This window comes from Ovis aries, chromosome 11 (genome assembly GCF_016772045.2).
Source record: "Ovis aries strain OAR_USU_Benz2616 breed Rambouillet chromosome 11, ARS-UI_Ramb_v3.0, whole genome shotgun sequence".
NCBI lineage: Eukaryota > Metazoa > Chordata > Mammalia > Artiodactyla > Bovidae > Ovis > Ovis aries.
In genome coordinates this window covers 62,057,206-62,081,801 of record NC_056064.1, presented here as the reverse complement: position 1 = coordinate 62,081,801, position 24,596 = coordinate 62,057,206, and the positions used below count along the sequence as shown (strand labels likewise).

The 24,596-nt window shown below is 55.2% G+C and overlaps 1 protein-coding gene across 3 annotated transcripts in view; it reads right to left on the bottom strand.

Annotated features, from left to right (window-relative positions):
• Positions 1-24,596, bottom strand: part of PRKCA (protein kinase C alpha) — a 288,858-nt gene that overhangs the window by 52,499 nt on the left and 211,763 nt on the right. For all 3 annotated transcript variants that reach the window (XM_060395901.1, XM_060395902.1, XM_060395903.1), the window contains 3 exons: positions 8,256-8,412; positions 7,099-7,233; positions 6,757-6,853 (listed from right to left, as the gene is read on the bottom strand). In XM_060395901.1, the coding sequence (XP_060251884.1) occupies positions 6,757-6,853; positions 7,099-7,233; positions 8,256-8,412 (389 nt within the window). The remainder of the gene's footprint in view (positions 1-6,756; positions 6,854-7,098; positions 7,234-8,255; positions 8,413-24,596) is intronic.

Here is a 24,596-nt window from a genome sequence, read left to right as displayed (position 1 = left end):
GGAGGGATTGGGGGCAGGAGGAGAAGGGTACGACAGAGGATGAGATGGCTGGATGTCATCACCGACTTGATGGAGGTGAGTTTGGGTGAACTCCGGGAGTTGGTGATGGACAGGGAGGCCTGGTGTGCTGCAATTCATGGGGTCGCAAAGAGTCGGACATGACTGAGCGACTGAACTGACTGACTGACCTCTCTGTTCGTTTCCAAGGCAAACCATTCAATATCACGGTAATCCAACTCTATGCCCCAACCAGGAATGCTGAAGAAGCTGAAGTTGAATGGTTCTATGAAGACCAACAAGACCTTTTAGAACTAACATCCCAAAAAGATGTCCTTCTCATTATAGGGGACTGGAATGCAAAAGTAGGAAGTCAAGAAACACCTGGAGTAACAGGCAAACTTGGCCTTGGAATGCAGAATGAAGCAGGGCAAAGGCTAATAGAGTTTTGCCAAGAAAATGCACTGGTCATAGCAAACACCCTCTTCCAACAACACAAGAGAAGACTCTACACATGGAATCACCAGATGGTCAACACCGAAATCAGATTGATTATATTCTTTGCAGCCAAAGATGGAGAAGCTCTATACAGTCAACCAAAACAAGACCGGGAGCTGACTGTGGCTCAGATCATGAACTCCTTATTACCAAATTCAGACTCAAATTGAAGAAAGTGGGGAGGACCGCTAGACCATTCAGGTATGATCTAAATAAAATCTCTTATGATTATACAGTGGAAGTGAGAAATAGATTTAAGGGCCTAGATCTGATAGATAGAGTGCCTGATGAACTATGGACTGAGGTTCATGACACTGTACAGGAGACAGGGATCAAGACCATCCCCATGGAAAAGAAATGCAAAAATGCAAAATGGCTGCCTGAGGAGGACTTACAAACAGCTGTGAAAAGAAGAGAAGCAAAAAGCAAAGGAGAAAAGGAAAGATATAAGCATCTAAATACAGAGTTCCAAAGAATAGCAAGGAGAGATAAGAAAGCCTTCCTCAGTGATCAGTGCAAAGAAATAGAAGAAAACAACAGAATGGGAAAGACTAGAGATCTCTTCAAGAAAATCAGAGATACCAAGGGAACGTTTCATGCAAAGATGGGCTCGATGAAGGACAGAAATGGTCTGGACCTAACAGAAGCAGAAGATATTAAGAAGAGGTGGCAAGAATACACAGAAGAACTGTACAAAAAAGATCTTCATGACCCAGATAATCATGATGGTGTGATCACTCACCTAGAGCCAGACATCCTGGAATGTGAAGTCAAGTGGGCCTTAGAAAGCATCACTATGAACAAAGCTAGTGGAGGTGATGGAATTCCAGTTGAGCTATTTCAGATCCTGAAAGATGATGCTGTGAAAGTGCTGCACCCAATATGCCAGCAAATTTGCAAAACTCAGCAGTGGCCACAGGACTGGAAAAGGTCAGTTTTCATTCCAATCCCAAAGAAAGGCAATGCCAAAGAATGCTCAATCTACCGCACAATTGCACTCATCTCACACACTAGTAAAGTAATGCTCAAAATTCTTCAAGCCAGGCTTCAGCAATATGTGAATCGTGAACTTCCAGATATTCAAGCTTGTTTTAGAAAAGGCAGAGGAACCAGGGATCAAATTGCCAACATCTGCTGGATCATGGAAAAAGCAAGAGAGTTCCAGAAAAACATCTATTTCTGCTTTATTGACTATGCCAAAACCTTTGACTGCGTGGGTCACAATAAACTGTGGAAAATTCTGAAAGAGATGGGAATACCAGACCACCTGACCTGCCTCTTGAGAAATCTGTATGCAGGTCAGGAAGCAACAGTTAGAACTGGACATGGAACAACAGACTGGTTCCAAATAGGAAAAGGAGTACATCAAGGCTGTATATTGTCACCCTGCTTATTTAACTTATATCCAGAGTATATCACGAGAAATGGTAGGCTGGAAGAAGCACAAGCTGGAATCAAGATTGCCGGGAGAAATATCAATAACCTCAGATATGCAGATGACACCACCCTTATATCAGAAAGTGAAGAGGAACTAAAAAGCCTCTTGATGAAAGTGAAAGAGGAGAGTGAAACAGTTGGCTTAAAGCTCAACATTCAGAAAACGAAGATCATGGAATCTGGTCCCATCGCTTCATGGGAAATAGATGGGGAAACAGTGGAAATAGTGTCAGACTTTATTATTTGGGCTCCAAAATCACTGCAGATGGTGATTGCAGATATGAAATTAAAAGATGCTTACTCCTTGGGAGGAAAGTTATGACCAACCTAGACAGCATATTCAAAAGCAGAGACATTACTTTGCCAACAAAGGTCCGTCTAGTGAAGGCTATGGTTTTTCTAGTAGTCATGTATGGGTGAGAGTTGGACTGTGAAGAAAGCTGAGCACCGAAGAATTGATGCTTTTGAACTGTGGTGTTGGAGAAGACTCTTAAGAGTCCCTTGGACTGCAAGGAGATCCAACCAGCCCATCCTAAAGGAGATCAGTCCTGGGTGTTCATTGGAAGGACTAATGCTAAACCTGAAGCTTCAATACTTTGGCCATTTGATGCGAAGAACTGACTCATTTGAAAAGACTCTGATGCTGGGAAAGATTGAGGGCAGGAGGAGAAGGGGATGACAGAGGATGAGATGGTTGGATGGCATCACAGACTCCATGGACATGAATTTGGGTGAACTCTGGGGGTTGGTGATGGACAGCGAGGCCTGGCATGCTGTGGTCCATGGAGTTGCAAAGAGTCGGACAGGACTGAGTAACTAACCTGAACTGAACTGAACCTCCCACCTCCACCTGGAATAGGAGGCAAAAATCCTCCAGCAGAGAAGCTTCTATACAGTTGCCATGCAGTCACTGGGCAGTTATTCTTAGACTTAAATGGACCCAGAAAGAACTCTAAGCTGTTCCAAGCTTGGATATGACAAAACAGCCCAAATTGCTTTAAAAAAAATCAAAGGAAAGGCTTATGCAGTGACTCAGCCAGTCCCAGAGTCTGGAGGGAACCTGCCTGGACCGCAGCCCAGATTGGGGTGGGGATCAGGATGACGCACACCCCTACTCAAGGTGGACAAGGTCAGAGTAGGAGCCCAAACGCCAGTGAGCTGGTTTTCAATGACTGCTGAAGGCACGCCAGCTGCTGAACTCGCTGAGCTCCTGGTCCAAGGCTCTGCGGCCACATCTGTTGGTCTGACGCCTGGGGAAGGGGCACAACCGAGGCCCAGGTCTTCAGTGGAAAGGAGGCCTCATCCGCGGAAACAAAAGCCATCACTGGAAACGAAGCCAGGCCCCAAGCTCCTGGCCTCAGGCTCCTGGGCCCTGTCCTGCAGCCCCCAAGGCCCCGCCCCCGCCGAGCGAGCCACGTCTCCTCAGCAGTGAGGACAGGTTGGCCTCCCGAAGGCGAGGGCCGGGCCCCAGTAAGAACCGTGCGGAGGCCACAGTCAGCCCTGCCCAGCTGGGTCAGCTGCGGGGTGGGGGCTGGGAGGAGGCCTGCTTGCCTCCCGTGAGGCCAGGATGTCACCTGCGCGCGCTGGGGAGTCAGGGGCAGGTTCCAACCCGTTCATGCTCGCTGTGTCCTCGGGAGCCAGTCTGAAGTCTGTCTTTTTTAAAAAAGAAATTTCATTCATTTTTGTCTGTGCTGGGTCTTTGCTTGAGAACTTTCTCTGGTTCCAGCGAGCGGGGGCTGCTCCCCAGCTATGGGCGGGCTGTCTCCGGGGGAGGCTTCTCTCGCTGCAAAGCACAGGCTGGAGGGCCCGGGCTCAGCTGCTCCACAGCATGTGGGATCCTCCCGGACCAGGGACTGACCCGGGTCCCCCACACTGGCAGGCGGATTCTTAGCCACTGGGCCAGCAGGGGAGCCCCCGTTTAAAGCCTCTATCCCCACAGGTGGTACTTGGCACTGAGGAGGTGCAGCGCTCACTGCATGGAAATTTCCAGAATTCCCCCTTTCTGAGAAAGGAGCTGGTTCATCTCCAGGCGTGACTACGCTCATCGCACGAATCGGTTTGTTCGCCCAAGTGCTCGAGGCACCTGGCTGTGTAAACGGAGGCAGGCCCTGGGCTACAGAGCAGACTCAGCCCCGACAGCTTCCCTCCTCAGACACGAGCTCAGGCACCCTCCCCGATGCGGGCAAGTGACCGGGAGACATGGATTCCTCATGGGGCCTAAAGTTTAGAGTCCAGAGCCTTCACAGCAGGACCTGACGCTCCTCTCTGGATCCATGTGGAGATAACACAAGGACAGGTGTGCCCAGCAAGGGGGCACAGGGCTGGAGGGTGATGTAAGGTTCGGGGCAGGGGTTGGCGAGCCTGAGACACAGGGGAGGGCCTTTAGCACAGGGCACAGGCGAGTTCTGAGACGGGTGCAGCCCACGGCGCACCCCTGAAAACACGCCGCGGTGCGGTCACATAAACGCGTGCCCTCCCCCCACCCAGAACGTTAGAAATTCTGTGCAGCGTCCTTCAGTCTGCCCTGGGGTCTGCTCTGCTGAGGAGCAGTGTTCGAGCATCGTCAACAGGGATGAGAAAATGATTTCTAACACCAAGCCTCATCCCATTTCAGTTTCAGGCTCTGCCTCTAAGAGCTGACGCACAAAGAGGAAAACAAATCTCTTCCCACTGATGTGCACTTTACAGATCCACCCCTCCCGGAACATCACACAGCTCAGGAAGTAATTAAGGAAGCCGTCTGGGGGAAGAAAGCAGAGTCCATAATGAGGCACACAGATTTTCTGTTTTGTGTCCAAAAGGTCATCGGAAAGTACTCAGGTTTCCATGGTAACACCGGCAGGCCTGATCAAACCAACACACAGCTACACTTTGTTGGGGGTCTCCAATGAACCATTTTCTCCCCCCATCTGAAGAATATCCTGAATTAGCTAACGTCTTCAAAGACAATGGAGGCTTTTGGAAAATCCAGTTTCAACAGCAATAAACAGAGAATGCCTGCTTTCTTTCCACAGACAACCTGGCAACTGAGTCTCAAGGGCAGTGATTAAACGCCTTAACTCTCGTCATAACTGGATCACATTTTGTTCATTAATAACAAGGATAATCTCAAAATGTTTCCCCAGGATAAACAGAAACCGACACACCTGTGACCCTCAGGCATCTGCAGTCCCTGGGGCGGTCCTGCTAGTGGTGTGTGGGCCTCCAGACCCACAGCCCGCAGAGCGCCCTCCAGACCCACGGGCCCACAGAGCGCCCTCCAGACCCGTCCTCCACGCTCCCGATGGCGCCCAGGCCCTGCTCACAAGTGCCTGCCGTCAGCAGCCTCCTAACCAGATGTCAGTGATCAGTGGGACCACAAAGAAGGCTGAACCCAGCAGAACTGATGCTTTAGAACTGTGGTGCTGGAGAAGACTCTTGAGAGTCGCCTGGACTGCAAGGAGATCCAACCAGTCCATCTTAAAGGAAATCGACCCTGAATATTCACTGGAAGGACTGATGCTGAAGCTAAAGCTCCAATACTTTGGCCACCTGATGCGAAGAGCTGACTCACTGGAAAAGGCCGTGATGCTGGGAAAGATTGAGGTAGCGGGGAGAAGGGGGCAACAGAGGATGAGATGGCTGGATGGCGTTATCAGCTCAACGCACCTGAATTTGAGCAAGCTCCTGGAGACAGCGAAGGACAGAGGAGCCTGGCGTGTTGCAGTCCCCGGGGTCGCAGAGTCGGACACGACCGAGCAACTGAACGATGACAGCAGTGCCAGACCACCGAGAACATTCTGTGTTTTACATCCTTCAGAACCCGTTCCAACCGGCAGGTATGACCTGTTCGCTTCTTCGGGACGGAATATATTTGGGAGAAGAAACAACGGCAGGAGGAGGGACCCAAGGGCGCCGGCCGTGCAGGGTCTCTGTGCCCACATGTGCGTGCACATCGGAACATCTCAGGGCCTGGGAGCTGCCCGAGGAAGAGGAAGCTTCACAGGTAACGAGTCAGGTGTGTGTGACTGCTCGGATGCTCAGTCGTGTCCAACTCTCTGCGACCCCGTGGACGGCAGCCTGCCAGACTCCTCTGTCCACAGGATTCTCCAGGCAAGAATACTGGAATGGGCTGCCATGCCCTCCTCCAGGGGATCTTTCTGACCCAGGGATCGACCCCTGTCTCCTGCACTGCAGGCGGATTCTTTACCGTCTGAGCCCCCAAGGAAGCCCCTGTGAGCCTGGTGCTGAGACAATCAGCTACATGGGTCCTTCGAACAACCAACACACAGGTGACTGGAGAAATGGCAAGAAATGGAGTGTGAGGCAGGTGCTTGGAGCAGAAACTGCATTAAGAGCTGAGACGTCAGGTGAGGAGAGAGAAGCGGGGTGAACAGGGGAGGAGGGAAGAGAGGGAGGACACCTCTCTCAGAGGACACCACCGGGGCAGAAGGCGGCGCGCACCGGGGTGTGGAGAAGGAGCTCCCTTCCTAGAGATCTGCAGAGGAAAGGAAGATGCTGGCCCGCCAGTCACACCCAAGGACGCTGCCGCCTGGAGAAGCCTCGGGCCTGCCCATCTCCCCGCTGACGCCAGACCGGCTCCCTGCGCAGGAACCAGCCCCTCTCTGCAGGGCTGTTCCCAGTCTCCGGGCTCTAAGGATAACAGCCAGAGTGTCAACAGCCTGCAAAGCAAGGCAATGACGCGACATCTATGCCTTTAGATAAGGACAAAGATTAACATTCAAATGACTTTTGCCTTCCAGCCCAGTGACCACAACAATCTGGCCCTTCCTGAAGTGAGACTTTCTGAACAGAAAGATGGTTCACTCACGCTGCTGGTCTCACCTCGAATTTCTGCCTGAGCTCCACGTTGCCTTCCTCGTCGCCTTCAGGGATCGGCACGTTGTAGTACTCACCCTCCTCTTGGTTCAGCAGCTTGTACCTTCAGAGACACGGGGCAGAGGAGGGTGAGACCGTGCCGGCAAGACCGGGTTCAACACCACCCCCACCCCCAGGCTCCAGTCCAGCTGGTTCTGAAATGCGTTCACTGGGGAGCCAGGACCCAGGAAACTTCACACACAATGGTCCCTCTGGACTTAAGCCCGCTCGTCTTCTGAATCTCTGAGAGCGCTAATGTTTTGAGACAATTAACTTTTGGCTCACACAGACACACTCAGCCTTCCTCACCATCCGCTGGCCGGCATCTTCATCAGCTCCGAGACCCCAAAGGAAAGGGACCCCATGAAGTCGTTCCGTGTAGTTCGATCCCAGTCCCAGATCTCCACGGACAGCCGCCGGTCTTTATCAGAAGGTTTTAATTTGCTGTCAAAGAACACGTACGCAGGGGTTATCTTGACTGTGGTTTAAGGGGTGATACCACAGGCTCGAGGTCTGAATCTGAGATTAAGGAAACAGCATATTCAGTTCTCTTCCTGTGGCTCTCCGTCATCAACAAAGTGCCAGCCCCTCGGTAACCAAAGCTCTCGACAAGAGGTTAGCAAGCCATGAGCCATGAGCAAGTCAGGCCCACTGCTTGTGTGTGTAAATAAAGTTTTATTGAAACAGTCATGGCTGTTTGTCTGGACACATTTGGCTATGGCAGGTCAGAATCCAGAACAGTACCTGCAACAGAGACTGGATGACCCATAAGGCCTAAACCATTTACGGTCCAGCCCCTCCCAGAGCAGGCCGGACAGCCTCTGGTCTCTACCCTAGACAGCTACGTCTGGGTGTGGCAGACAAGTGCTTCCTGTGTCCTCATTCGCAGAGAGGGCCCCTTGCTTGTGCTCAGCTGTGCTCACAGCCTTCTTGCTCCTGACTTACTCAGGCCTCCACTCCCCAGCCTTTCCTCCCTTCTCTCCCCCCTCCCATCTCTGTCTCCAAAATCTTTCCACTCCTTTCAGGCCCACATTAAATGTCGCCTTCCCCAGAAAGTCTTCCCTGCTTAGATGGAAAGACAACCTTCTCATTTCAGTGGCAACATCGGCTTCGATGGCTACTCACTTCTTCCTTGTTTTAAAAACTATTGTTCAAACTCTTATCTACAGCCTCCTCTAACCACCCCCCAAAAAACCGAAGTCAACCAGGAGGGCTTGCTCTTACATCTGAAATGTGAGAGAATTTTTTGTACAGGAGTTACTGATGGTAACTTGGGGTATTACGTATAAGTCTTGGTAAACTGAGTTTCTATCCATCAACCAAGGGTGACCGCAGCTACGCCGCCAGCAGCCGTGGGAGAAGAGCTTAGGGATGAATGGATGTTTAAAGACGTTTATAATAAGCCCAGCTCATTCCTGCTCATAATGTGAAGGAGGAAATACATCAGGAAGAGGGGTTCAACTCACAACGTGAAGGTCTCATTCCACTGGGGGTTCAACGTGGAGCGGATGGTTTTGGTTTTTTGTTTGCTCTCGTTCTTGGGGTCAGGAATAAGCTTCAGCTTCACATAGGGATCTGAAAGCCCATTCGGATCCATAGGGATTAGGTTTTTCGCGTCTCGTACTGCAAAGAGAGAAGAAGAAAGATCCCAGGTTGCAAAAGGAGAACTGCCCACACTGTGGAGCGACCCGCATCGGACCCGGCCAATCGAGAGACGGCACGACGGTGCTGAAGCGGGGGAGGAGGCTCTGACCCTCGCCACGGGAGAAGCTGCCCGCTGCCACTGCCCACCGCGGACAGTGGGCCTGGGGGACCCAGCGGTCAAGCCTGGAGACTCAGCACTGGCCTGGTCCAGCAGCATCTGTGACACCGGGGTTGCCGCCCAAACCTGAGGAAGCAGAACCTGCATCCTAACACCCTCCCCACCACCACCCCCAGCCGGGAGAGCTGGTCGGCCTCCCGCCTGAGCAGCCAGCAGGCTAGCCCACACATGGCGACACTGGAACCCTACAAGAAGTCGTCTCTTTCCTCTGTAGAGGCTGGTGGCTTCTAACCCGCTGTGCATGAGGACCGCATGGGAGGGGGGCTGACCCAGGGGGAAGACTCAGAAGCCTTTCCCAAGACCCTGGGTGGCCCCAGTGCCCACTCGAGATGGAGAAGCAAATGGAAACTAAAGTGGAGACAAGGCTGCGTCGCCCGCAGAGGGGCAGCTCCGCGGAGCAGCCGATGGAGGCGCCTGTGCGGGAGGGCCGACGCCGGCACCTGTCAATCACCCGTCGGTCTGACAAGAAGGGACCACGGCCACGTCCACCATGCCCGGGGGCCTTCCTCACTCTCCCGCTCAGCGCAGCTAAAAGCTCTGGGGCCCCCAGTCAGCTGGACGCCACAGGGACACATCTCCCTGGGGCCAGACTCAGCCCAGCAGCTCTCACAGCGAGGCCCCTGGACGGCAGCCTTGGCTTCACCAACCGAGTCACAACTGGGCGGAGGGAGAGGGCTTCCAGGTGGTACTGTGGGGAAGCTGGCAAGATCCACTCTCCAGCCCATCAACAGACGGTTAGTGTGACTGTCAAAGGAGAAATTTAGAAGAATTTCAGAAGACGGTGCCAGTGTGGGCGGTGGGCGGTGGGGGGGGGGGGGGGCACAGGTGAAAGGCGCTAAAGACACCGGGTGTTCAGGTGGGGCCCCGAGGGCAGAGGGCAGAGACGAGCGCTGCGTGGGCGCCTGCAGACCCGCCAAGGGCTGGCACCGCCCTTGCCCAGAAGCCGTAGCACGGGAAGGTGCCCGTGTGGCCACGCTCTAGTGACCTGCTCAGTGTCCGAGGGGCGGCGGGCCGGCCCAGAGTGACCGCCACAGAGCAGCCGGCCGTGTGTCCCTCATGCTCCACCGGCCCCTCCAGCCACTCTCCCACAAGACAGCACCTAACCCCGCGCAGCCGAGAGCGCACAGGACAGAAGCAGGCGCCCGGCCCGGCCGCCCCGTGACCCGCTTCCCAGACAGACCTCCGTCCTGTCACCCCGAGTGCTGGGAGCTGCAGCTCACGAGCCGCGGGCGCTTCCTGCAGATCAGCCAGCAGGGCCGTGGCTCCCGCGGCACGGAGGGCCGGAGCAGGAGACGAGGCACGCAGGCACAGCACCCTCTGCTGTCGGCGGCTTGGAGGCGGGAGAGAACAGACGGCAGGACGTGAGCTCGCGCGCACCCTGGACGGGAGTCCCAGCCTCGGCCGCCGCCCGAGCTCGGTCTTCACTGAGACAGGCTCCAGGGGCCCTGACCGCCCGGGAAGCGTGACCCAGGTCTACAGGAGGTCTGCTCGCCTAAAAAGCACCCCGAGCATCACAAGAGACGACAAATTCAGGCTTAAAAACGAAGCGCTCCCGTGGAGAACAGGAGGGGCCCAAGGGCTCACTCCACCTGAGAGGTGTGAGTGCAGTGGCCAGTTCAGTCCAGTCCTCAGTCGTGTCTGACTCTTTACGACCCCATGAACCGCAGCACGCCAGGCCTCCCTGTCCATAACCAACCCCCAGAGTCCACCCAAACCCATGTCCATCGAGTCGGTGATGCCGTCCAACCATCTCATCCTGCCGTCCCCTTCTCCTCCTGCCCCCAATCTTTCCCAGCATCAGGGTCTTTTCCAATGAGCCAGCTCTTCACATCAGGTGGCCAGAGTATTGGAGTTTCAGCTTCAACATCAGTTCTTCCAATGAACACCCAGGACTGACCTCCTTTAGGATGGACTGTTTGGATCTCCTTGCAGTCCAAGGGACTCTCAAGAGTCTTCTCCACACCACAGTTCACAAGCATCAGTTATTCAGTGCTCAGCCTTCTTTCTCAGGGGTGCGATTCTAAAATCATTCAGTGGTTGGGGTGTTCTGGTTGCCAAGTAATCTCTACAGCAGGGCCTCAGGGACCGGCTGATATCAGCTTACGAAGCGACAGGCTGGTGCCCGGACCCCATGAGATGACACGTCACCAAGACTCGGGCCCGAGAGCATCCGTTGCTCCTGGCCCAGGAGGCCACAGGCGCTGTGCCCACGCACACGCAGGAGTGAAGCTTTGTGTGCGACGCTAATTCTAGGACAAACGGCACCGGGAAAACACAGGGAGGAGAGACAGCTGCCGTGGGTGTGCCACGAGCTGGGTAACTGTGCTCAAAGGCAGAGATGTTTTTAAGATCACAAAAACAAATCCTGGAATGAGGGTGAATGACATTCAACAAAGCAGGATGACGCGCATCCAAATCGTGTTCAGTGCCCCCCCCGCCCCGCCCATGCCAATAACCCTTGAAATATCCCTCGTGTGCACCATGAGAGCCTGGCGGGCGGGCTGTATTTTCATTTTCTTTTTTCCAGCCCAATAAGCATCCACCAGCCTCATGCTGGAGAAGCACAGTGAATGGGGTGAGAGGGGAGCTCTGGTCCATAAGAGGTTGCGGTCCGGTGGCGGGGCAGGCTCCTCCAACCCCGCCCCCGCCCACAGTGAGTGGGGTGCGGGGAAGAACGTCCTGCCTTGGAGGAGGGCAGGGATGACCTCCAGCTTCCCCTGCTCCCACCATCAGGACGCAGGTGTCCTTGTCCTGTGGGTCCAGCAGGATCAGCTTCCTGTGGCTGCTGGGACACGTGACTACAAACTCGGTGGCTTAAAATAACAAAGATTTATTCCCACAGGTCTGGAGGCCAATGTCAGAATTACCGGGATAAAATCAAGGTGCTGGAAAACCTGCTATACAGCAGAGGGGACTCTGCTCCATGCCGTCTGCCAGCCTGGGTGGGAGGGGAGTTGGATGGCTGAGTCCCTGACTGTGCATCGGAAGCTGTCATATTGTTGATTGGCCAAACCCCAATACAGAACAGTTTTGGTGTTAAAAAAAAATAAAACTAAAAGTGGAAAATGAAAACCTCAAAGTGCTGGCAGGACCAGGTTCTGGCCAGAGGCTCCAGGGAAGAACCTGCCCTGCATCTCGCAGCCTCACCGGGCTGGCGGCCACGTCTCTCCAGCCTCTGCTCAGGCCCCAGGCCGCCTCTCCTGTGTGTCAGAGCCCCCCACCACACCTCTCTCATCAGGACGCCTGTGACGGGACTGAGGGTCCACCTGGTATTAACCGGGAACATCCGCCCTCCTCCAGATTCATCCCTTCACCACGTAGGCCAAGACCCTTGGGCCAAACAAGATGACTCTCAGAGCTCCTGGGGCTCGGCCCTCACCGCCCCAAATGGGGCTCCCCGTGTGGGCCGGGAGGACGCCATGTCCCCAAGGCCTGTCCCCGCCGCCCCTTTAGCTCCTCTGAGGACGCCACGGGAGGAGGAGCCGCGGGAGGCGGAGCCGCGTCCTAGGGGAGGGGGTTCTGCTCCAGGAGCCAGGACTGCCGCAATGCAGCCGGTGGGGGACGCAGGCTGCTTCCGCAACAGCAGGGTTCACCCAGCGTCCCTGGCACGAGACGCTGTGGGGGCAGCCAAGCTGTCTAGCAGTGGGCATGGCGCCGAGGGGGGCTGGTTCTGAGTCAAGCCTCTCCAGCCACCAGAGAGACGAGCCCTGGCCAGCGTGGGGGTCGCAGGAGGGATGGACGGGCGAGTTCGGGCCCGGGAAGGGTCAGAACCAGCCAGGCCCCAGGCCGGCGGGTGGCTCAGAAGGTCACCTGGTAGGCAGGGCCTGGGACACCTCGACTGGCACCAGGCCCAGGCACAGAGGGCAAAGCACCTGGGTCCCCTCCCAGCGCCCACAGGTGTCCACACTGCCGGGCGACATGGCCCCTGAGGGTGCTCTGGGCAGAGTCCTCCTCCTCTTTAAGCCACGAGCTCCTGGAGCACAGGTCTGCGGTTTCTATGACAACCTTTGGGCGCCTGCGGGCCCCAGGCTGTGTGCCTTCAGCGCCCCGCCCTCAAGGACGGAGGGACCCTCCTTTCTCCACGCCCTTCAGGACCAGGGTCTACGCAGGAGGGAGCGTCCACCTGTGGGTGGGCAGGGGTCTAGGGCAGCCCCTGCGACGGGCAGTGAGGACCGGCCAGGGCAGCTCCTAGACGGGAGGCCTCTGAGGGGAGGGTTGCCCGCTGAGCCCCCAGTTCTCCATGGGCGTGTGGGCACCCCAAGGGGCCAGGCTCGATCTGCTGGAAGGCGCGATGGAGCTAGAGGCGGCAGGGAGCCGAGGGCGGGGGCTCACAGGTCTGGTCACCAGCAGGTGGCCCAGGAGATGCTAAGTCACATCACTGTGGCTTTAGAACAGAGAGAATTTCTGAGGCTTGAGTGGCATCGTATCTTGGAGGCGCCCAACCGAGAAACGAGGGCAATGGGCTGTGTGCTCTGCTACCGAAACGTTCTGTCTCGGTTCTGGGGACGCTCCAGGCTCGGTCCCACACGCACCCAGGGACGCGGCCTGGCCCCGACAGGCTGGTCACTGAGCGTGTCAAACAACTAACCGCACCCAGCACAGTGTGCTCGGTACTTGCCTGGGCCCCGGCGCTCAGCCCCCACCAAGGAGCCCCCGCTCTGACGCTGATGACTCTGAACCCCTGCGGCCGACCGCGGCTCGTGACACAAGCTCGGGAGCTGCGTCCTGACCCCCGAGCCTCCACGCCCTCCACCTATCTGGGTTCACCCTGCCCTGTCCTTGGCCAGCAGGGACCTGCCCCTTCCCCAGCCCTCCCGGGCTGCAGCCTGGACCTTGGCGCCAGACCCGTCATCTCCAACCTCCCCTCCCCGCTCGCCCGGCCCACTGGAGCTTCAAGTCTAGGGGCAGCTCCAGGCCCCACCTGGTGGGGCGTCTCTCCGCACCTGGTCCAGACCCACGAGAGACCCAGCGATTCTCTGGGCTGAGAAACTACAGCTGACTGGAGAGCTGGTGAACAACGCGTCTCCGGCTGCAGTTCATAAAGCGTCCATTCGGAGGGACTCTCGGACAAGGAAAAGCCTCACAGGCCTTCTCAGTGGAGAATAAAGTCGGGTGCAAAGCAGGCGGTATGTTTTAGAAAATGTTAACTGCTCGGAAGGAAGGGTCACTGGGCCCACAGAGGTTTAAAGCACATGACACGGCCCCAGCTTTCAGGGGAAACAAGCCGGAAAGGACCCCTCTCGCTTGGGGAAGGGAAGTCCCGTACAGAACTTCTCTGGATTTCGGGAAATAAAATGCAAGGTGGCATTGGCCACAAGGAGCAGTTTTTGACTCAGTAACGATGGACCAGGACTCAGAACAGCCTGGGCCCCTGATGCTGTCTCTCTGCTCCATCTGATCCGATTACACGTGCTGTCTGCTGACACCGTCTGTGTCGACACCTCCAGCATTCTGGATTTGATCTCCTCCACGTCCTGTGGCTCAGTGGCAGAAGAACCCGCCTGCAGTGCAGGCGCCGCAGGAGACCGGGGTTGATCTCTGGGTTGGAAAGATCTCTTGGAGGAGGAAATGGCAACCCACTGCAGTGCTTTTGCCTCAGAATCCTGTGGACAGAGGACCCTGGTGGGCTACAATGGGGTCGCAAGGGCTGGACACGACTGAAGCCACTTGGTCACACGTGCGTGCTAAGAATATGCTGCCCATACATTTCGTCATCTTTGCTTCTTTACGGCCAAAGACGAAGGTGAGGGAAAAAGGCAACGGGAACGCCCACCCGCTCAGCCCTCCCCGCCCCTCTCCAGAGCCAGGGCCGATGCAGTTAGCCCTCTGTCTCACCGGTGAGGCCCATGCTCTGATGATAAGAATGTAATTTCTGTCCCAGGAAATCCAGTGCCATCCCCAGACCAGAAAAAAACTTGAGTCAGCAACTCTACCACCAAAATCCTGTAAACGAATGAGAGAACTTACAAGAATTTGGTCTGAGGTGAGAAAAAGCAACTTTTGGTCCTTGGACAAGAATCATAAATATTTCACTACTTTTCCTCTTCCAGTGAGTGGAAAATAACAATTTCTATTAAAGTTCTATGACCTTAAAGTTGCAAGAGGAAATGGAATCTGGTTGTTGGAGCAATAATATTTTTCAGGTTATGGGAGCCCACACGATTCTGTATAAACAAGAAGCAGCTCTTAAGAAAGACTTCTTTTTCTTATTATGAGAGGAATGGATATACTCATCATTCAAAAGCTAAAAACATAAAGGTATTAAGAAGAAAAGGAAAACCACCTAAGCTTCTGCTGTAAGAGAGCTGCTCTTACCGCCAGGCACTTTGCTCTGCATTTATCTACACCGGAATATTTATTTTTATAGAGTTCGTGTCTAGGAACAGAGGGGTTTTTTGTTTGTTTTGGTTTGGTTTTTAATTTTTTTTTTTTGGCCACACCACACGGCTTATAGGATCTTAGTTCCCTGACCAGGGATTGAACCTGGGCCCTCGGCAGTGAAAGCATGGAGTCCTCACCGGGGGACCGCCAGGGAATTCCCAAAGAGCGCAGTTTAGGAACTTGCCTTTAGGACACAACAAGGTATGTTTTGAAAACATGTTAGAGGGCTGGCATCCCATTTTCTAGCTATCTCATAATCTATTTTATCAATTCCCTGTTTCAAGGCCATCTACGTAGATTAAAATTCTTCCCCTTTGTGTAAATCACGTGGCAACGGATCATCTTCCCGCGTCAACATCCATCTGAAATTCTGTTTTCCCTCAGGATACACGTTATTATTAGCAGTGGACCGGAGGGGGTAAAACCGTTCACGACTCTGATGTGCATTGCCAAATTACTCCCCGAGAAGTCGTATCAAAGCTCTATGAAGGGTGTGGGGATAAAACTTAAAAATAACCTTGGAACTGTGGCTTCCTTGATCATTTTTGAGGCTTGACTATCTTGCCCCTGCTATGTTAGTGCTTCTTTTCCTTTGATTTCGTCCTTGTCCAAGCTCCCTATAGGGTGGTAAAGCATTTTCCTACCAGGTCACAGGAGCGCTTCAGACGGGAAGGAGTGACGAAGGCCCTCTGTCCCGTGTGCTGCAAACTCCCTTTCGCTCTCACTCCCCAAGCTCCCAGCAACACAGAGCTCCAGGCTTCACGCTGCGTCTGCCAGGCATTTCCTTTTTGACTCCCTCCGTTTCTTTCACATTCAGAAAATCCTTGGCTTTCCTGAGATAAGCCAAATTTCACTTAAGTTTTCTTCAATTATCCTGTCTTTTTCTTTTTTTTAATATATTTAACTTTTAAATCCATCGGAAATTTATTTTGGTGTACAGTGTGAGCTTTCCTAATTTTTTTCTTCCAAATGTTTAGACAACTCTCCGAACCACATTCTGAAATGAGCCATCTTTCTCCAGTCACGTGGCTTCTGCTCTGTTGATCAGAGGCCTTTTCTCCTGTCATATTCGACTCTGCTAATCCTTGCAACAAGCCTGTATTTTTTTTTTTTTTGCCATGTGGCATCTAGTTCCCTGACCAGGGATTGAACCCGTGCCCTCTGCATTGGGAGCCCAGAGTGGTAACCACTGGGCTGCCAGAGGAGCCCCAGCCTGCACGTAAACTGCTGGAGACTTCCAGTACGTTGTGACACAGCCTTGGGTGTTCGGGGGCACTGAGGGCGATTCCTCTTCAGCTGCCCTTTCCCTGGTCACCGGGTAAATTTCCGTCCCTTATTCTCAGTGTTCACGGTTACTCAGAACAACAAGGTGATGGCTCAGAGAGGAACTCGATGAGGACCAGAACCTGATCAGGGACCCGCCTCCTCGAAAGGAGGGGTCAAGCCTGAGCCACTGGGCTGTGGGGCATGGAAGGCAGCCCCCTGCCCCTTCCCCAGCCACCCCCTCCATCTGATGACTTCCCCTCCATCTGGGCTGAAAATAGACTGAGCTGAGCTGAAAATAACCAAGGAGATTAAATTAAATTAAGTCGGGCCTGGCTCCCAGGCAGCTGCTAATAGAACCATAAGCACCGACACCAGTGCGGCAGAGATGGGGGCATTTATTGCTCCTGTCTCTCTCTTCACCCTGAAGCAGCCGAACCCGCGAGAGACCAGGCCCAGTGAAACCAGCCTCCTCTCCGTCACCTTTACCCAAGGCTCTGAGCAGGATTTGCTCTTGCTGGTTCATCCGGGGGAGCCCCATGTTCAGGAGGCCTTTGCAGGGCTCCCCCATCAGGAATTCGATGCTGAGCATCACCCGTGACACCTGCTTGGCCAGCGATGGTCCTGCCAGAAGGAGAGGGCCTTGCTGTCCACAGGGTGATCCCATCACCGGAGGGATTGATGATGCTCCCACACACTCCTGGTTCCCAGAAATGGTCTCAAAATGATGCTCTCAGGGACGTGTCCCTCAGGTGCTACTGGGGAGCTCGGACCAGTATTTGCCTCTGGAACACAAGAGCCTTAGGAGACAAAGGCCTTAGCAACGAGCCGTCTCCCCGAGGCCCTTCCATCTGTGCTACCACCACGATCTTTAATCTGAGAATACAAAGCCGAAGATAAACATTAGCTAGACTCCCCAGGTCAGGGCTACGAGCTTTTCACCCGGCAGAGCCTCTGGTCGCCTCCACCACAGTTAAAAAAACAACCCCGGATGCTCTCACTACCTTTGGGATCATTCTCTAACTTAGCCCATCTGTCAACACTTTGGAACTTCCCAAGGCGACCACATGCATCGAGCCTACTTGAGGCTAAATTAATTCCGAAAAAAAGGCAAGACTAGGGGCCAAGGATCTTGGATGGAAAACTTTTAATCCGGCAAAATAGCCAAGCTCTTTACACACCACTGAGCCGTGGCGCCTCCACCACCACCACCTCCGCACAGCAGTGAGGCACGCGGAGGTTAAGCGGGTGGGAGGCCAGAGAGCCAGCGCCCTCAGTCCAGAGACGCAGGCGGGAAGGGTCTGCCCCCACGGGGCTCTAGGAGGTGGGCATCTGAGGCCTAAGGGCTCGGGGAGGGCCAGGCGAGGGCAACTGCTGCCCGAGGGAAGTCGCCACGGTTTACGCACCAAGCAGGGGACACGTCCTTTTCCTGACCGTGGGGGGAGCCTGATGGGTTGACTCGCAGGGAAAATGTGCCTCGTTTTTCTTTCCCCGGCTGGAGGGAAGCCAGGTAGCTTGGTGTTTCTCGGAGAGAAGCTAAGACACGGAGCCATTGTTAGCATGTCTCCAGCTGTTTGCTCTCGCAGCTGGAACTCTCCATGAAAGCAAAGCTGCGGGAGTGAGAGGGGCAGAGCCGCCAGGACCTGGAGACCCACTCGGCCTGCAGACCGTGCTGCCAAGCAGCCCACAGTGCGGGCGAGGGGGCTTCGTCCGGGTCTCAGCCCCAAGCACAAGTCTCCGTGCTTCCTGGGAGACTCGTCCTGCATCCTAAGGGGGCCGACTCAGCGGGTACCAGCATCACAGGGTCTCCTATCCTAAGGGGGCCGACTCAGAGGGTACCAGCGTCACAGGGTCTCCTCTCCATCAGGACCACGGACACACGGCCCGGAGCGCTGCTCTGTGCTGCTGCTGCTGCTCAGTCGCTCCAGTCGTGTCCGACTCTGTGCGACCCCATAGACGGCAGCTCACCAGGCTCCCCGGTCCCTGGGATTCTCCAGGCAAGAACACTGGAGTGGGCTGCCATTTCCTTCTCCAATGCATGAAAGAGAAAAGTGAAAGTGAAGTCGCTCAGTTGTGTCCGACTCTTCGAGACCCCATGGACTGCAGCCCACCAAGCTCCCCCGTCCCTGGGGTTCTCCAGCCAAGAGGACTGGAGTGGGTGCCACCGCCTTCTCCACGCTGCTCCATGGCTGCTGAATAAAAGGGGTGATCAAAGTGCCAGGTGGCAGGGTTGGACAAACATGGCTGAGTCCAAACATTTTCTTTATCCTTGACTGTCCCTGGAGACCAGCCAGGCTGGGAATACGTTCATTTGTTCCAAAGGGACTTGTGAGTCATGAACAGGTTTCATATTGAAGCCTAGACATCGTCTCTGCTCTTCAGTGATTTCACACACAGGCAACAAGATCAAAGGAAAAGGCCTCAAAGCCCAAGACCCTGTTCTCACCCCCATCCCACCCCCGACCACCCTTCTGCACGACCCTGGCTGGTGAAGCGTGGTGCTACCTGTCACTCTGTTTGCTCAGCATCACCCCCTTTCCCACACACATCAACTGCCCTCCGATAAGCCCCGCCCGGCAGCCAGGGTCCAGGGCACAGAGGGGGCACTTAACCTACCACGAGCCAACACAGCCTTCCCTGGGCCCCGCGGATTCACGCTCGACGCCGCAGGAGAGACGGAGCTGTCAGAGGCAGACACGGGGCCACGGTTCCCGCAGAGCGGAAGCAGCCTAGCTTGCCATGAAAGACAGAAGCAGCTGGGGAAGGGCGGGCGAGCAGGGCCCGCCTCTGCCTCCGGCGTCCCCGGGGTCCCAGGGCGCCCCCGCCTACGAGCTACGCAAGAGACCCAGTTTCTCGGGGGAAATCTCTTTTTTCTAAGAGTGGGTTGGAATTGAGTTTTGTCCGTCACAACCCCAAACCCCACCGAATAGTCCCACTCCCTCTCTAAGCCTTGGTTTTCATAAACATAACAGAAAAGGGCTGGACCACGTCCGTGCCTTTCAAACTCTGCTCCTCGGAGCCTCTGCCCGGGCCGCGGGGGTGGTGGGGGGACCCTCCTCTCCTCTTCGACCCAAGCACTTCTGTTAGTGGGAACGTCCGCCACTGCAACCAAGACACCCCTTGAAGGCATCTGCTGCTCAGACTCGGCTGGGGCTGTTCTCACTGTCGTTCAGCCGCTAAGTCGGGCCAGTGCTTTGCGACCCCGTGGACTGCAGCACCCCAGGCTTCCCAGTCCTTCACCATTTCCTTGAGCTTGCTCGAACTCATGTCCGTTGAGTCAGTGACGCCATCCAACCATCCCACTCTGTGTCGTCCCCTTCACCTCCAGCCCTCAATCTTTCCCAGCATCGGGGTCTTTACCAGTGAGTCAGCTCTTTGCATCAGATTACCTTTATGATCCTGGAAACATAAGTTCCTGTATCCTTCCTTAATGGAGTGTTACTCATTTGATGTATGCCGAGGAATTTTTCTTTTTCAAAAACAAACTGGAATCCTTCAGGAGCTTGAGGTTCCGAGCATCACCAAGGGTCCCCGTCTCTCGGGGTGGGGGCTGAGGGGGCGTCTGGGGTCGGGCAGGGAGGTGGCGTGTGAGTAGGAGGTCGTGAGGCTGCACAGGCTGACGGGAACCCACTGGCACACGCTCCCTCTGGGCTTCTGGGCTCCCCTGTGTGTGGTCGCCCAGGCTGCCCGTGAGATGCGAGGGGACAGCCAAAACGATGCCCGTGTCCTGCAGCCCTAGTCCCAGCCCATGGACACCCAGCTGCAGAGAGACTTCCCCAAGGGGAAGAGCTGCCAGTGAGCGAGTTTTCCAGAACAAGAGACCCCCGACCCCCCACCCCACCCCGGCTGTTCAGCAAAGCCTGCGTTTCCTTCCATGACATCCCGGCCCAGCGGGTCTAAGCTGGTGAAGCCACACTTCCTCTCCATGACTTTCCCCACTTTCAGCAACCCACCTCGGAAACTTCTATAGGAAGTTTGCCTTGCATCTGCTCTCGCTTCATTATTCTGGGGAAAGAATGCCTGCTTTGATTTTAAAAGGGACCCTGACTGTCTTTAATTAACCATAAACCCTGCGCTAATTGCCCCGGAGGGTGGGTGGCAGCCACAGGCGCTGTTCTTCTTGGGAAGGCGGGTCCCTGGGCGCTCTGGGAGCGAGCTTCCCGCAGGTGGCCCTGCCCCGCGCTATTCTACAGGGATGTTTTAGGACAACCCCAGGAGCCAAATCACAGCCTTCTCAGGCAATCTGCGTTCTTTCCCAGCGGAGGAAGGTGCCTGGAAGTTGAGCTGCACACACTCAGGCTTCTCAGCCCCATTTCGATGCCGATGCCTGGAGCACACGCACACCGCTGCCTGCAGAGTCCGTCGGAACACGTGGGGAAACGTGGGCTCTTCAGAATAGGCTAATATTGGGCCAAAGATAGGATCTGCCTCTTCGAGCTTCTTGGTGGAGCACTCCCACCACCCACTCATGAAGATTCACTGAATCAAGAGAGGAGAAGTCTCCACATTTGGGGACATTTCCAGAGGGGAGCCAAATGACTCCTCAGCACAGGGTATTGAAGTTTCCCAACCTTCTGGTGCAGAACCAGAAGGGACATTCCTCTCCCATCCTGATCCTCGTAACATCTCTGCCCATCAAAGAGTTAAAAGAACGTTTCAGTGGAAGTGATTAAAACGACACCATTTTCAAGCCTCTAAGAGACTCCTCCCTTGGCTAAGGCATTCACTTCCTAGAAGATGATCAAGTTGCTCGCAATAATTTCATGGCAATTAATCTTGTGCTTAAATGCTAATCCTGTAATTAGAAGCAGTTAAAATCCCGCACAAGAATGGCTGGCTCAGTCAGTGTCAATGTCCCTGTACGCTACAGGGGTGGTCCTGAGAGAGGCTGCACAAATGATCTGTCTCCTCTTCCTGGGGATGCAGGGATCTGTCTCCTCTTCCTGGGGATGCAGGGATCTGTCTCCTCTTCCTGGGGATGCAGGGATCTGTCTCCTCTTCCTGGGGATGCAGTGATCTGTCTTCTCTTCCTGGGGATGCAGGGATCTGTCTCCTCTTCCTGGGGATGCAGGCATTCAAGCCCCACCTTTAAAAATGCTTCTTTGTGGCAGGGGTCACTGGAGTCGAAGCGGAAGGAGGGCTGACGTGCCGACAAAGAATCCTGTAAGAGGACTGGAGGTCGTCTCAGCAGGAGAGAGAAGCCACGTCACTCTGAGCTTGGAGGCCGGGCTGCTTACGACAGAGGCAAACGGTGCCTTAAGGAAACGACACAGGAGACCCTTGCCCCAGCCTGGCCGCGATGCTGCCCACAAGCACCCAGAGTGCTCAGCGTGGAAAGCCGGGTCTGAGGCCCCGCCCAGGGAGGCCTGCAGGAGGGACCGTCCACAGGAAGCACCCGGCAGCCGGTGGACACTGGATGGTTAGCTCTGCCACCGTGGGAGGTCAGGACTAGGACCACGGTCAGGCTGTAAGCAATGACGCATCTCTTGGAGAAGACTGACCTCTTCTTGGTGGACGTGTGTTTCTCTGAAGGATCCCAGAAGTCACATGGCTATATGAAATAGGCTAAAACAGGATCCCTTCCATGTGATTCAGACAGAAGGCTAAGACGGTAAGACTCGCTTAGATTTCGGATGCGGGAGCACAGTGCAACCCTGAGTCCTCTCTGGGGCTTCCCCGCTGGTTCGGGGTAAAGAAGCCGTCTTCCAATGCAGGGACTGTGGTTGGGGAGCTAAGCTCTCTCGGGCTGCAGGGCAGCTAAGGCCGCAGCCACAGAAGCCTGTGCACCGCAGCGGAGAGCCGGCACAGCCAGAGAAGAGCCGGGTCGCTTTCCTCAATGCTGTGCCCACTGGACCCTTCCATCACCATCGTCACTCACTCAACACATCTCAGGCACAAATTCAAGGCACTGGGGACAGGAGACAAGATGCCCTCTCTCACCTCAGAGGCTGATGGTCTGGCGGGGGGAGATGAGCACACAAACACCAACAAACACACAGCCATGTGGCAGATGGGTTCGAGGGCATGAGGAGAAGGCAGCCCACATTAGGCAAAGCATGAATCGCTCGGAGGGGCTCCACAGGGGCAACCGCGCCGAGTGTGAGAGATGCTCCTGATGGAGCGGGCTGAACCGCCCGCACCTGTGTGCGCTCAGTCCTGGAACATTCTCTGACCCTGCAGCCTGTAGCCCGCCAGGCCCCTCTGTCCGTGGGGTTTCCCAGAAAAGAAAACGAGTGGGTTGCCATTTCCTCCTCCAGCGGACCTTCCTGGTCCAGGGACTGCACCCACGTCTCTAGAATCCCCTGCACGGGCACCTGGAACAGCCCACTAACAGCCAACGGAGGTGCGTGGGTGGAGCCAGCCTGCCCCTGGGGGAGGGCACACAGCTCTTCCCCTCAGGGAGAGCTCTGGGTGTCAGGGGTGGAGGGGGCGGAAGGGATACGCCTGGGGAGGGGAGCTACCAGCTGCTGGCGGGGTCACACGGGCATGGGGCACCCGGGACGCGGGAATGTCCAGTCGGGGGAGAACACAGAGGAGAGGAACCCACTGAGAAGACCCCGGCCGCCGCCTGGAAGCACATGCGTCTGAGCCGGGCCACGTGCGAGCACCTTCCGGGACACGCGGGCCCTAGATGCTTTCAGCCTCGAGATTGATCCCGTCTGCCTGCGCAGAGGGGCGCCTGGACGTCAAGCACTGGCCCAGCCGAGGTGGGTTCTTCCAAGACTGAGACTCACTCAAGAACCCTTCAGCATCCTCTCCACCAACATGAAAACTGATTAAGTTCATCCTCGATGCTAAAACCATCGGTGAAAGGCTGCTGGTCATCAGACACAACACCTAGATGCCTTATTAATCGCAAATGTTGAAAGTTACTGAGAAGTGGGGGGATCTGATGGAAACACGGTAACTGGGTGATCAAACGTATTAACAGCTCACTGACGATGGTCAATCTGGACACACCCGAAGCAGCAGCTGCCTGAGCCTGCCCTCCCAGCCCAAACCAGGACCAGCCACATGGGCCCTGTCCCCTCCTGTGCCCCCGAGCTGCATTTAATCCCAAGCTTTTCTTTAAGAGAAATGACCTCCAGTTGATGCCTTTTCCTTTCAGCGAGCGGCTGGTGTAGCTCCTCCCCGTTGGCAGCCCCAGGCGGGCAGTCCCACCCCACAGGCCTTCCGGCCGCTGTGGAAAGCTCCTGCACAGAGCCTCCAGGCGACAGATGGGCCGCCCGACCGCACGCCGTCCCGGCATCCACAAAGTCAAGGGTCACCGTGAACCTTGGGGTCACCCCTGGAGTTCAGGGGAGGAGACCGATGTTCTGTCCTTGTGAAAAAAAGAGCCACCTGCGCCGTAAACGTTCCTGTTTGAGGAAGAAGCATTTAACTTGGAGCTCTTGCTCTGTGATGCCTGAGAACCACGCACACTAAACGGTAGCGACTATGGCCCTAAGCCCATGAAGACAGAAAGGAATTCCCCTCGAGGCCGAGCACGCTGGACTCCCTGACACCCAGGCCGGGGTCGAGCCCTGCACACCCCCAGCCGATCACGGCCCGCATCTTCACATGGCGGCCTTTTCCACCGGTCCTTCCGGGGCCTCTGGGAAACCACCTGCAGCTTCCTGGGAGCGGGCGAGGGACCGCCCCAAGGGCCTCTGTGCTTACAGGCACGTCCCTGTCATTCTCTTCCTTGTCTAGATGCCCCCTCCCCCATCTCAGCACCCCGGGGGCCTGGCAGAGAGCCTGACGCACAGCTCATGAATGGCTGACTAACGGTCGATCAGAGTGATTGCTATGCAGAGCTGACGTCACTGCCCCAGCTGCGCTACTGAACGGTGGGAGGACACATGGCATATATAGAACGTGATTACTTAAATCAACAACCTGATGGCAGGTCCCCACACAGTTCTAGAAGGTTCTCAGAGGATGCAACCTCGCAGCCGCCAGAAGCCTCACATCCTCACACCTGCAGGAAGCTCTCCCCCTCCCCTGGAGCACGATTAGAACCTCCATCTCCAAGCGGAATTAACAAACGAAGTATCTGAGAAAATCAGACTCTTCTGCAGGACAGTCTATTCGGGGAGATGTGTTCCTGAAACAGCTGTAAAGCCTACGATGTTTTTTCCATTTATTTACAACATTAAATTGAAAATTCGTCCCCATGAGGGATATTTTTTTTTTCTTTACCACTCCTCCAAACCAAATAAAAAGCACACAGGAATGTAGGAAACCTATTAAAATCACATATTAAAAGAAAAAAAACGACACTGTTCAGATAACATCGCACCATCGCCCAAAGGCAAGAAGTAAAAATACACCAGGAAGCTGACGCCCTTCCCATAAATAC